Genomic DNA, 15,000 nt, shown 5'->3' with positions numbered 1-15,000 from the left:
CTACTCTGATTTTAGCTTTCAACATTGTTGCATATATTTACAATTATGTACCTTTATGTTGATATTGCTATACTTGGAAAAAATTATCTGAGAAAAAAACCCTGAAACAAATCTTATCTTATGTTAATGTCAAATAATATTAGCATGGTCATTTACGATGAGTAAAATATACTACCCACATGTGGGTAAAATATATACTAAAAAATAGTGGTTGACCCAGAGCTGAGTAAAAAAATCTACCCAGGATGTGGTAGAATATCTTACTACGGTGCTGGGTAGAAAGGACCTACCCATTTTTCTGTGTAAGATTTACTACTGTTGGGTAGGTCCAATAGTTACCCAGGGGTGGGTTATAATACAACCCAGATCGGGTTATTTTCAACCCAGCCGTTTTTAGTGTGTAGAGCCCAAGATGGAGGGGCCATAATTGTTTGATACGTTAGCTATTGAAAAATAGCAGATATACAAGTGCACAGCGCGGCACCAAGTGCCGCGATGCGAGCTCGTAGATCTGCTATTCTTGAAAAGTCGTGAAAATGTTTGCAAATCTTTGAATATATATATTTGTTACATAACTCACATTTTGCTTCTGGGGGGGGGGGGGGGGGGGTCCCTGGAACTAAATATTTTGAGATGGGGGTCCTTGGCCAAATACATATCATTTTGTGGGTCCTTCACATGAAAATGTTTGAGCATAACTAACAAAGAAACATATAAAAAAAAAACTTAAAAGAATTTGACATATTCAAAAACTTGTATGTATTTTTCACTTGTATAACGCACAAAATAATGCGTAATAATGCATTCCCAGTTCCCCCTATGAAGAACATTCATGGGGGGCCCGCAGTGAATCCTTGTACCCAGGGCCCAGAACTTGGTGCGACACCCCTGCTTGTGTGCGTGGGTGTGTGCGTGTGTGTGTCAGAGGGCATTACAGTGTGTAATAGGCTATTAAGTTCCCGAGTTCCCCCAGGCTGCTGTGTCAAAGAAGTCAAAATGCTATCACACACACACGCACGCACGCACGCACGCACGCACGCACGCACGCACGCACACACACACACACACACACACACACACACACACACACACACACACACACACACACACACACACACACACACACACACACACACACACAGGAAGGAAGGAATGGGAGATGAAAATGGAGGGTGAGAATAGGGGGGTAAAAGCACTTGAACCGAAGCATCCCTAGCGAATAAAATCAAATGACAACGTATCCTGTACTGCTTGATAGCAATGCTGCACTTTATACACAATTCACTTCAGTATACAAACACATAATGTCCTCTAAAATGCTGCTATTCTCTTAGTGCAGTAATAGAAGAGCCAAGGAATAAATTGTTTTAGTCTCAGCCTTGAAAAAGATCTCGCACCTCTTTTCTTGTGTTTAGGTATTGTGCTTTGTTTTCCCTGTGTGCTGTACTCTATTCTGCCCTGCAAAGCCAACGTGCGAAACAAATATAAGTGATATTACACTGATTTATGACACTAATTGCACTGTAAATCTTCTTGAGGCAATTGTTTATCACAAAGCACAAATAGGCCTAAGTTGGTGTGTCCAAAAAAGTGTTTTATGTATTTATGTATGTATGTATGTACCGGTATGTATGTATGTATGTATGTACCGGTATGTATGTATGTATGTATGTATGTATGTATGTATGTATGTATGTATGTATGTATGTACCGGTATGTATGTATGTATGTATGTATGTATGTATGTATGTATGTATGTATGTAAATATGTATGTATGTATGTATGTATGTATGTATGTATGTACCGGTATGTATGTATGTATGTATGTATGTATGTATGTATGTATGTATGTATGTATGTACCGGTATGTATGTATGTATGTATGTATGTATGTATGTATGTATGTATGTATGTATGTATGTAAATATGTATGTATGTATGTATGTATGTATGTATGTATGTATGTATGTACGTACCGGTATGTATGTATGTATGTATGTATGTATGTATGTATGTATGTATGTATGTATGTATGTAAATATGTATGTATGTATGTATGTATGTATGTATGTATGTATGTATGTATGTATGTATGTACCGGTATGTATGTATGTATGTATGTATGTATGTATGTATGTATGTATGTATGTATGTATGTAAATATGTATGTATGTATGTATGTATGTATGTATGTATGTATGTATGTATGTATGTATGTATTTATTACACAAACAATTGTGCTGTCAAACAATGAAACTATATGAAATCTATGAAAAAGTTGTGGGGGGTCCCTGCTTCACCTCTCTCTCAACTAAGGGGTCCTTGGCCTGAAAACGTTAAAGACCCCTGTACTAATCAAAATGTAATCATCCTCAACCTTTGAGTTGAGTACATTATTTCTGTGGAAATCATTGTTTTATTCCTTCCTGCCCTGGAGTTTGGCCTTTGTGACATCAAAACACTGACAACACCAAAGCCCAAGTGGGCTTGACCCTAAAATGGACCAATGATGTTGTCCTCTGTGTTGGCAGTACTGTTGCGTCTAGGGATGGAAGGATATGAACATTTCATATCACGATTATAATATTATTATTGTGACAAAAGAAATCCCGATTTACGATATTATCGCGATAATCAAAATGCATTATCCTAGGGCGTGAAAAAGGACTGTATCATATACCTTTTACCAATTATTCACGTTATTCCTGGCCCTCTCTATGGAGGATGCCATTTTCTTTTACAGAGGGCAAAACGTCTTTTCACTTCATCCCAAGTTAGGAAGTGACAGGGAATTGTCTGTTGCCAGATTTTGCCAAAGAAATAAGTCCAACAGAAGCAACTAGGCTATACTACGTTACATTTACATTTGAAAATAGCAGATCAGCAAGCTCACAATGTGTCACATTGCGACATATTGTGAGCTTGTATATTTGCTATTTAAAAACTATTGTGGGAAAAAAGATATTTTGAATATTTTTGAAACATTTTAAACATAAATCTGTGTGCCGGTCCCTGGCACCACATATTTTCAGATGGGGGTCTGCGACTGTGGACAAAAATGTTAATCTGGGGTCCTTGATATGAAAAGATTTGGGAACCACTAGTTTAAATAAAATATTAGAAAGTAAGCCCAATAAGCAACTATACTATTTTTTTTAAAGACACTAATTGCTTATTATAAGCAGACATGGCAACCTAGGTACATGGCAGAGCCCAGAGCCCAGAACGCCAACTACTGACACTTTAATGCAAGGACAACAGGAAACCAAATGATGTTTTTCAGGCCAGCTTTTTCAGCCTCCGCCTCTTTCAGGATATGAACAGGAAGCCGGGGGCGGGGCCAGGAATAACGTGAATAGAGGGTTTAAGTGGTACCTGATATGCAGCACGGGAAATAAAAGGTGAATTGATCCCAATGCATGACGGAGAACGACATCACGATGAATTAAATCTCCACAATACGATTATCGTGAGTGTTTTTTTATCACGATAAACGATAATATCGCTTATCGTCCCATCCCTAGATGCATCCAAAGTGTTCAGATGAAGAGGGTGAGAATGGGCTGTTGTGCGTGTGTGTGTGCGTGCATCTGTGTGTGTGTGTGCGTGTGCGCGCGCGCGTGCATGCGTGTATGTGCGTCTTATGAGCCAAAAAGCCTTTGAGATGTTCAGTGAATAACAATACATTTTTTTTGCTGCGTTATAAAGTTTATAGATTCGCGCCCGAGGGGAAATCAAGTTATGTGAACGATAAACAAGTTAAAACATATTGAAACTGCTTTCAGATGGATTCTATTGGATCAAAGATGAAACCTCACAGAATTACTGAAGCGCATTCTGAGAGAGAGAAAAACAAATAGACAAAAAACAATGTGAAATATTATTGATGTGAAGATCAGTCACGGACAGATGGACGCACTGACAAACGGACAGACGGACGGAGGGACAGAGGAATCGCAGATTAGCAGATTCCCTGAAAACGTGCACGAACACACACATTCCCTCACCAGTGTACGCAGGCACGCAGGCACGCACCCACATAATGTAAATGGTCTCTGCGTGATTCCTCATCCCCCATTCAACTTTGTGTGTGTGTGTGCCTGTGTGCCTGTGTGCGCGTGCGTGTGCGCGTGCGCGTGCACATGCGTGTGTGTGTGTGTGTGTGTGTGTGTGTGTGTGTGTGTGTGTGTGTTGGGGATGGGACGATATGCGATATTATCATTTATCGTGATGAAAAACACTCACGATAATCGTATCGTGGAGATTTAATGTTATCGTGAAATCGTCCTCCGTCATGCACTGGGATCAATTCACCTTTTATTTGCTGAGCTGCATATCCAGTACCATTTAAACCCTCTAGAATTGGTAAAAGGTACTTATGATATACAGTACGTACTTGATAAAGTCTTTTTTTCACTCTCTATCAAATGTCTTTGCCAAAAAATAGCCGATCTACAAGCTCACAACGCTTCACAACGTGACACGTTGTGAGCTTGTAGATCTGCTATTTTTTGGCAAATGTTCTGCCCCAGGATAATGGATTTTGATTATCGTGATAATATCGTAAATCGCGATTTCTTTTGTCACAATAATAGTGATATGATACTTATCGTCCCATCCCTAGTGTGTGTGTGTGTGTGTGTGTGTGTGTGTGTGTGTGTGCGTGCGTGCGTGCGTGCGTGCGTGCGTGCGTGCGTGCGTGCGTGCGCGTGTGTGTGTGTGTGGGATGGACAGGATCATTACACTCGGCTTGTAATTAAACTTTTTTTTCTCTAATGACACATTTATCACAACTCTTGTTGGCTGTCAGCTTATTGTGCGCACGCACACACGCGCACACAATGTTGCAAGGAACAATCTGCAAGTATTGTGTTTCAACAATAGAAGCCCGGGGGCTCTGCCACTCAACGTGCACAAAACATACGTGCACGCGCACAGGGAGGCTACACTATCCAGTTGTGGACAAATTACTCAAACGCAGTATAGTTAGGAGAGGAGAGGAGAGGAGAGGAGAGGAGAGGAGAGGAGAGGAGAGGAGAGGAGAGGGGCGTCATGGGTATGGCAGGGGTATGCAGCTGCCATACCCTGGGTCCAGGGGGGAAATAAAAGTTACTCTCTTTGCCTATCTGTGCTGGTTAGTATGTTGTTAAATTACAGTAAAATAACTACAAATGCAAAATTTAACAAAATGATCACTTTAACAAGGTATTATAATTATATTCTGCACACATGTATTCTCCCCATCTTGACAGAATGGTATATTCCCAGGTTCTGCAGGTCAGCCGCACAGGTGCAATGCATTATTGTTAATTGTGGCACGTTTACTAACATGCCAAGTTTAGCTTGGCATTTAGCGGGGGAAAAATAGAATATAGTTCTTAAAATAAATCATGCCTGTTGCTAAGGTATGGTGTCTTGTCTTGGTGTCTTGCACACGCGCCTTCGCGCGCGTGCAAGACACCAGTCATGTTGCCATACCTTAGCTTTTTCTGAACTGACGCCACTGGAGAGGAGAGGAGAGGAGAGGAGAGGAGAGGAGAGGAGAGGAGAGGAGAGGAGAGGAGAGGAGAGGAGGTACTCACAGGCGATGATGTTTCCATATCGATTCTTGTTGCGGTTTTCCTCCTTCTGAGCTGTCTCCCACGGAGCTGTTTGTCCTTCTGCCAAACCCTACACACACGCACGCACGCACGCACGCACACACACACACGTGCACACACACACACACACACACACACACACACACACATGATTATGATTTATTTTTAACTCATTTAGGCCTAGAATTATTTAATGCTTTAACTATTGACAAATAGCATATACAAGCTGCTATTTTTTTTTTAAATCATGATCTTTTTTTTTGCAGGTCTTTGAATATATCTTTTTAAAGTGAACATTTCTAACTCAAATATTTGCTCCTAGGGGGTCCCTGATACAAAATATTTTGAGACGGGGTCGGCCGCCAAATACATATAATTCTCGTGGTCCTTGACATGAAAGAGTTTGAGAACCACTGACACGTAGGAACGTGTGCTTAAAAAAAGAAGAAAAAAAAAAAAACTTTAGAAGACACTTATCCACAACTTTCCAACATCCCATCATGCATTGCGCAGAATGTGCAGGCAGCTTCCGGAGCCGCAACGGTTGCATCTGCGACACCACGTGATTGTATGTCTGCTGTTAACCAGAAGTGTCCCGCAAATAATGCTACAATAAATTCTTGCGGAAACAGGTGGATAGAATCGGGTAAAAATCAAGACAAAATGCAAATGTTCACGGTTAAAAAAAAAAATAGCAGATCTACAAGCTCGCAGTGCGGCACTGAGTGCCAAGCTGCGAGCTTGTAGATCTGCTATTTTTATTTAATAGCTAAAGCATAACATAATGGTAGGTAATAATGCCCCGGTGTACCCGGTCTAGATGGTTAAACAGAACACAATTTTCAACTTAATCTTAAAGATTAAGTGATTTAATTACTAATTACTAAGAGTGCTTGGTCCATATTTGGACTTAAAGGAGCTACAGTCAACTTTTTCTTGAAAAACGGATGCTAAAACAAAAATAATGTTTCGAAAATATTTTATAAAAAAATACGCTTCATATATGTGTTTCTATTCAAAAATGACCACAAAAAGCGTAAAATAATGATAAAATAATCATTTTGGCCATTGTCAGACCGACACTTTGTTTACATTCTAGTCTATAGACTAGGATGTAAACAAAGTGTCGGCCCTACAATGAAAAAGTTGACTATAGCTCCTTTAAGCCTTATCGCCTGTTTCAGTTGCTCCACCAATACTGTTGGGTGACAGGTTTTCCTCCAATCAGGAGAGAGTGGGGCCTTCCTCCAATCATGGTCGCCTTACGCGACCTTCACAATCCCCAATTCAAAATATGTTTTGTTCCAGGGACCCACAGAAGCAAAAGACCTGAGTTAATTGCGACCGAAGGTTGCAGTTTACCATGAGAAATGTCACAGCTTGCCCATGTCCGTGTAGACGTGATATGTACACTGTGGTTCTATGGGTTTGTCTGTGGTTCTATGGGTTTGTCTGTGGTTCTATGGGTTTGTCTGTGGTTCTATGGGTTTGTCTGTGGTTCTATGGGTTTGTCGCTCTGACATCATGCTCTGATGTCACTGTGATGTCAGGGGAACCACTCTTAACAGAATGGGTTTGCCGCTCTGACATCATGCTCTGCCTTGATGTCCCTTTTATGCCCATAAATGGAGATCGCTGATGTCATCACTAGTCACACTTGCATCCCGCTATAGGCCTATGGAGATCCCTGTCCCGATGTCATCAATATTAAGGGCATATCTGGGAATGCCCATATTTGGTAATGCCCATATATGGACATGTTCTGACATCACATTGTTGACTATCATGCAGGGGTCTCCATATATGGGTAACTAGTCCGATATACATCACTGGCCAGATGGCCAAGAATTGGCGCGACCTCGTCGCATGTCGCCCTGAGGCGTCTTACTAGTAAATAAATGCATTCAACGATTTGCATACATTTTCAAGGTTTTTCTGTTTTGTTTAATATTGGAATTCTTAACATTGCCGTACTGAACCACTGATGTCCTCAGAAGTATAGCATTAATAAACGTGCGTGTGTGTGTGTGTGTGTGTGTGTGTGTGTTTGGTGTTTGTGTGCATATGTGTGTGCGCAACTGCGCATGCATGCGTGTGTTTGCGTATGCGTGTTTGTTTCAAACCCCAAACCACATAGGTTGCCATATGGACACTGGACTGTTTTAGACAATGCACACACACACAAGGACACACACACGCACACACACACACACACACACACACACACACACACACACACACACACACACACACACACACACACACGCACACACGCGCGCACACACACACACACACACACACACACACACACACACACACAGACACACGCTCCCAGTGGACAGTGAATTGAGTCCATTAAAAGCTTAAAGAGACAACAGCTCTCACTTTCAGACGGAGATATGAGTCACATGACCTAGTTACGCACGCACGCACGCACGCACGCACGCACGCACGCACGCACGCACGCACGCATCTCTAATACAAACAGGACAACAGACAGACAGACATATAATTACACAGCTTCCATGTAAGGCTCACAAGGCGTCGCGTCGCAGCGCGTTGTGAGCTTGTAGATCAGCTATAATTCTGTGTGCGGCTGCGCGCACTGCACGGCACTGTGGGGGCGCGGGCGGGCAATTAATTCAACATAAAATGATGCATTCCAATACAGTACAGTACTGTACAGGAGAGTAAGAAAGGGCAATTCTATTGCATGTTGCTTTCTAGTATAGTAGGGCATGGAGATTGGAGGCGGCTTTTGCGTTTCTTTTCTTCACCATGTTAACCCTTTAAGTGCCTATCCCGAACATGTTCGGGATGTTCGGGATCAAAAACAATTTTTTATTTGCTATTTTACTTACCCCGAGCTGCTTGGAGCAACGTGGGTGGTCCCGGCTCACCCAGCGCTCACCAACGAGAGACGCTAGATGCTCCGACGATTTATTCCATTGAAAATGGTTTAAAATAAAGTTTAGAGCCCCCCAAAAAAATAGGGATAGGCACCCTGGAATACGTCCCGGTACCGGTACCGGTACCGGGACGTATTCCAGGGTGCCTATCCCGAACATGTCCGGGATATTTAATAAAATGAATTATTTAATCGGAGGCCTCAACGAAGCCCCGGTCTAGACGTCCATCCATGCCCGGGACTTAGACTCGGCCATCCACGGGCCGTATTCGCGCTAACGGCCGCATCGCGCCGCCCACTCCAATAATAAATCACATCTTTAGACAGGATTTTCTCCGGATTGTGTTCCCAGACCCAAAGAGAAAGTTTTTTGCGGCTGAAATAGCTTTAGATCGGGCTTCTAAATGGGTTAGCATTTTGGCTATGTGTCAGCTAGCTTCCTCTCGTCACCCATAGCATTGACTGGAGTGAAAACACAAGCCAGTTGGGAGAGGGTCGACGAAAGCTATAAAGAAGGTCTATGGAGAAATTTCTGGCACTTTAGCGCCCCTTGTGGCCGGAAGGGCACTTTTTCTCTGACGGCCAAAAGGGCAGGTGCTCAAGCACCCTTTGATGTCTACAGTATGTGTGCACGTGCCTGCAGAAGGGCATGTTTTATGTACCGTAGGATGGAAAATCATACTCTGGGAGCGTGGAACTACCTTTACTTTTTGGATACAATTTGGGTAAAAGGGTGATCTACCTCGGCGTGGAGGCATTCTACTGCAGCCCGGTGAAAGGACCTCATCTCGGTGCACAACAGTATGCAGCGGAGGGTGAGGTTCTATAGAGCATCGCAGCGGAAGTGGTTTACTGGGGTCACTTAAAAATCGCCCATTCATTTTCCCCATAGACTTTTACAAAAATATTTATAACAATTATGTTAAGCCTCGAACCAAGCCATCCAGAATGAATCATGACCTTTGATCCTATGTGAAAACATATTTTAATATTACATTATTTGATATAATACATTTAATAAATACCCTTTGTTTAGCGATTTTCAAAACGTTCTTTTCATAGAAACAAAGGTCTCATGGTCATGATTCACTGCCATCCTGGATGGCTTGGTTCGAGGCTTAACATAATTGTTATAAATATTTTTGTAAAAGTCTATTGGGAAAATTAATGGGCGATTTTCAAGAGACCCCAGTAAACCACTTCCGCTGCGATGCTCTATATGGGGCTAAAAGTAATTGTGACAGTGATTCCTAAGGTAATTCTCTAACCTCGTACTCCTCTTTGAAGCCATAGCCCTGACCACACTTCATCTGGGTGATGTGTTGGAGCAAGTCTGCTACCCGGATAGCAGGCTGGATCTGACCTGGAAGAGAAGACAGAGAGATAGTCGGGGGATATCTTAAAAGGTCCTGGAATAAATTCCTTACCAAAAAATATCTTCACCAATGTGTTTGTAGAGGTGTCTAGTAACACATCCCACAAAGACTGAAATTCAGTTTCCCTAGGAGAATCCGTGACAGCTGCTGAAAGTTGGGGTCCTATTAACTTATACTATAACACACCAAAATAAATATGCTTTAAGTAGCATGTGAGGGGTCAAACTAGGGGTTTTTCATGATTCTGAATCCATTACAAGCATTTGTTTTGCACGAAAAACATTCCTTGGGGTGAAGTTGGCTTCCACAAAACTGTGAAAAGTGATGACTCATCACTAAACTATAGTGTTGTGAGGCCTTTTTTTTGCCCAAGATTTTTTTTTTTTTTTTTTTTTTTTTTGTGCAAAATAAATGCTTGCAATGGATTCAGAATCATGAAAAACCTCTGTTTGACCCCTTACATACTACTTAAAGCATATATAGTTTGGTGGGTTTTATAATGTATAGTTAAGTTAATGGGACCCCAACTTTCAGCAGCTGTCACTTTTTTTATGAAAATAGAAAGAAACAAAAACATAGAACCTTCCTGCATCAAAAGTAATCAACAAGCTACAGATGTGCTACATTTCAAAACGTCACATGTCCGGCCATTGGGAAGAAGTTGGCGGGCCTGAAAAGGTTCAGAACCACCGCTCTAGGATCACAGCTAAACCAAGACTCTGGCAGTGTGTGTAGGGCTGTCACGATATGACATTTTACAGGACGATTAATTGTCACTCAAATAATTGGCGATTAAGGATTTAATTGTGTTTTTGTCGTTGATAATTACATTTCTGTTTGGCTTTTAGGCTTTGAAATTGCACATGGCAGATATGACACATAACCTAAATACACAAATAAATTACTGACATATTTGACAACTTACTACTTAAAACAATTACTTTGATAGTGGAAATAGCCGATCTACAAGCTCACAACGTTGTGAGCTTGTAGATCTGCTATTTCCACTATTTCGGACATTTTTCAACATTCACGATTATGACAAAATAATTGCGATAATGTCAAATAATCATGATTAGACGATTATGTAATAATTGTGACAGCCCTAAGTGTGTGCGTATGTGCGTGCGTGCGTGCGAGCGAGCGCGTACCACTTTGATATGACAGCTCGACAGTCTCACAGCCTCCATAGGGGAAACTCTGCAGAGTCAGGGAGGGCGCTGAGAGAGACGGCTGACTGCTGTCTGTGACAGAGAGACAGGTGGAGACACAGAGACAGACAGGTAGGGAGTGAGAGAGAGACAGGAGGAGACACAGAGACAGACAGGTAGGGAGTGAGAGAGAGAGAGACGGACAGAGACAGGGACGTGTTAACTGTGGTGTACCGAAAGACAGTGACCGAGTCGCATTTAGTATGAAAACCTGCAGGTCATGTCCGTGCGTCTGTGTGTCACACCTCCGTGTCACGCTAGGGTCCGTGGCCAAGCCCTGATGTCATCAATATTAAGTGCACATCTGGGAATGCCCATATTATGGTCCGTGCAAACGGTCACTTCACAAGTAAGTAACTGTAACCTAAGACTGACAACTGTAACTAAGGACCCTTTCCAGGGAGGGTTCATGTGGCATTTTTACTGTGTCACTCTTCGTGTTTTTTTTGTTTGTTTTTTTAGCTCTGCAATTTTGTGTTGTGTTGTTAGTATTGAGTATTTTGCCTTTGACATTGAGTATTGTGTTTTTACATGGTGGGAGATACTTGTGTAGAACTGACTACCATTTGGACACGTTATGTTTGGCACTGCATTGATCTGAACTGGGTTGTGCTTTACGTTTTTGCTATTTGTGTGGTGATGTGACACTTGTGAGCGTTTTTGACACTTTATGTATATATTTTTGTGTCTTTCTTTTTTCACTGTACACAACAATCCACCTTAAACTGCTTTGCTGCCTCTGGGCAACTGATCGTTCGACACATTTCTGGGAATGTCCATATATGGACATAATTTGTGTCAATGTTTTTCAATCTGACTAGTTTTACAATCATTCTGTAGCATATAAACATATAGGTCTGTGTACGTTTGGAAAACGCTTGCTCGTTTCGGGCTCTAAATAAAGTTTATTTTCCGACCTTACAGGTCTTTCGAAAGTATGGTAATGTATAGGCTATTTATTTATTACGACCGTAGGTCGCAGTTTAGTATGTGAACGGTCACAGCTTGACCGTATCTCTGTCTGTCTGTCTGTCTGTCTGTCTGTCTGTCTGTCTGTCTGTCTGTCTGTCTGTCTGTCTCTAACGCCTGACACTGTGGTTCCCCTGACACATCGCTGTGACATCACATGTGACATCAGTTTGATGTCAGGGGAACCACTCTTAACAGAATGGGTTTGCTTCACTGTGATGTCACACTAACATAATCCCTTTTATTCCCTGTTCCCTGATGTCATCAATATTAAGCCCATATCTAACAGGACTTCATATGGGAATGCCCATATATGGAGGCCACATTGGCCACATACCACACTAACATAATCCAAGACATCGATGGCCAAGACAGCCCATATCTGTATGGCTGGTTCTATAGACAGGGATCTCCATGTATGGGCATAAAAGGGCATGATGTCAGATGTCATAGACATCATAGGACTTTCACATGACGAATAACTGAGTAAGCATGTTTGGGCTCTCACAGCATATCTCCATATGGGGGGTCTCCATATATGGGTAACTGGTGTGATATACATCACTGGCCAGATGGCCAAGAATTGGCGCGATGTCTCCCTTTAGGGCGAGGTCGCATGTCGCCCTGAGGCGTCTCACTAGTATATACAATACGTTATCTCCATATTTAAAAAAATTATGTTTGTATTTTTATTCCTATGCTTATTCATAATACTGTACAGTATCACACAAACATAGATCTAAAAGCTCAAAATGTGTTGCATTGTGAGTTTGTAGATCGTTTTCAAGGTTGGTCCGCAAGTTCCAAAATGCATACATAAAATATCCAATAAGAATGAACAAGACAAATCAAACACCATCAACCAGTGGGGACACAAAACAAATACAGAAGATCTGTGAAACTGTTTTGTGAATTTGAATCCTGAAAAGTATGGGATTTACGGTAGTGTGTGTGTGTGTGTGTGTGTGTGTGTGTGTGTGTGTGTGTGTGTGTGTGTGTGTGTGTGTGTGTGTGTGTGTGTGTGTGTAATGGAGTTTTCAGTTTGAATAAGAATCAGGAAAGGGGATTTAATTCTAAGCGTCTCTACCCTGTCCTTGGTTTAGACAGCCACACAGGCACGCAGGCACGCACGCACACAAGCACACACACATGCACGCACGCACGCACGCACACACGCACGCACGCACGCACACACACACACACACACACACACACACACACACACACACACACACACACACAGGTTTGTATTATTAGGCTTTTGGAGACCATTTTACGGCACTGATTTCATGAATGCATTTGGCCAAATAAAGCAAGATCTACAAGCTCACAATGCGTGAGCTTATGGATCAGCTATTTCCCGGGAACGAGACAACAAGCTCACAATGTGTGAGCAGATAGATCTGCTATTTTCAAACATTTTGTGCTTTTACTTTTGGTACTTTAAGTACATTTTGATGCCAAAACTTTCATACTTTTACTCAAGTACATTTTGGATTCTGGACTTTCACTTGTAACTGAGTATTTCCACATTGCAGTATTGATACTTTTACCCAAGTAAAAATGTGAGTACTTTTTCCACCACTGACGCCAACCTGCATGTTTTTTTTTCTAAGCGCAAACCGGACTCTAAAAATTGACAATTTCCCTTGCGAGGACCAGGACAGGAAACTGGTCCTCGCAAATATAGTAACATAATAGACGCTCACACACACACACACGCTCGCGGGCGCGCGCCTGCTGCAGAGTGACCTCTTCACATCCATCACGGCGGAGAATACAAGTGTGTTTCGCACATGAAGCGGCAGACAGCTGTGCTAGCGTTCTACTGAGCTCGCGGATTACTGTCACATCAATGCTAATACAGCGCTCGCTCACCGCCGAGTCACCCGGAGTGCGCACACCTGGGTCTGTGCGCGTGCATGTGTGTGTAAGTGTGTGGGTGTGCGTGCGTGTACGTGTGTGTGTGTGTACATCCCATTTCCATAGCTGTGAAAATACCTGAGCTAGGAAGAATCCCTGAGCCGGTTCACAAAGGCAGTGTGCGCACACACACACACACACACACACACACACACACACACACACACACACACACACACACACACACACACACACACAGAGAGAGAGAACCATAAGAAATAAGCCAGGCTCACTCCAGAGCTTCCCTCCAATCCTCTGCCGCTGTCTCTTTCTTTATTCCTTTGATCTCTCTATTCCTGTCAGTCTGTCTGTCTATCTGTGTCTCACTTTCTGTCTGTCTCTCAGAGGCGTCAATTGGGTACGGCAAGGTATGGCAGCTGCCCAGGGGCGTCAATTGGGTATGCTGCCATACCCTGGGTCCAGGGGGGAAAATAAAAGTTACTTTTAAATATAAATCCATGAATGTCTCTTTGTCTATCTGTTCTGGTTATTATGTTGTTAAATTACAGTAAAATAACTACAAATGCAACATTTTACATAATGGTCACTTTAACAAGTTATTATAATTATATTCTCCACACTTGTATTCTCCCCATGTTGTCAGAATGGTATATTCCCAGCTTCCGCAGGTCAGCTGCACAGGTGCAATGCATTATTGTTAATTGTGGCACGTTTACTAACATGCCATGTTTAGCTGCACTTGAACAACCGTTCCAGGCTGCTATATCCAGCACAAGAAACCGTAGAAACGGGGGGAAAATAAAATGTGTCACGCCTGTTGCTAAGGTATGGCAACATGACTAGTGTCGAGCACACGCGTGCAAGACACCAGTCATGTTGCCATACCTTAGCTTTTTCTGAACTGACGCCACTGCAGCTGCCATAACAGGGGAAACAAATAAAATGTACTTCTAACAAAAAAAATATATAGGCCTATAATAAAATAAAGAAAAGAAAATAAATGCACCATGCATGTTGCTAAGGTCTGGCAACATGACTGGGGCGAAGACAC

The 15,000-nt window shown here is 42.2% G+C and overlaps 1 protein-coding gene across 1 annotated transcript in view; it reads right to left on the bottom strand.

The window, feature by feature from the left end:
• ptprt (protein tyrosine phosphatase receptor type T) overlaps positions 1-15,000 on the bottom strand; it is a gene marked incomplete at its 3' end in the record, with an annotated part of 244,184 nt that overhangs the window by 42,374 nt on the left and 186,810 nt on the right. The window contains exons 22-24 of the mRNA XM_080727378.1: positions 11,037-11,129; positions 9,778-9,872; positions 5,584-5,671 (exon numbers count right to left, since the gene is read on the bottom strand). Of these exons, the coding sequence (XP_080583504.1) occupies positions 5,584-5,671; positions 9,778-9,872; positions 11,037-11,129 (276 nt within the window). The remainder of the gene's footprint in view (positions 1-5,583; positions 5,672-9,777; positions 9,873-11,036; positions 11,130-15,000) is intronic.

This window comes from Nannobrachium achirus (genome assembly GCF_963921795.1).
Source record: "Nannobrachium achirus genome assembly, chromosome: 6".
NCBI lineage: Eukaryota > Metazoa > Chordata > Actinopteri > Myctophiformes > Myctophidae > Nannobrachium > Nannobrachium achirus.
The sequence above is the reverse complement of the archived record's forward strand: the minus strand, read 5'-3'. Positions and strand labels throughout refer to the sequence as shown.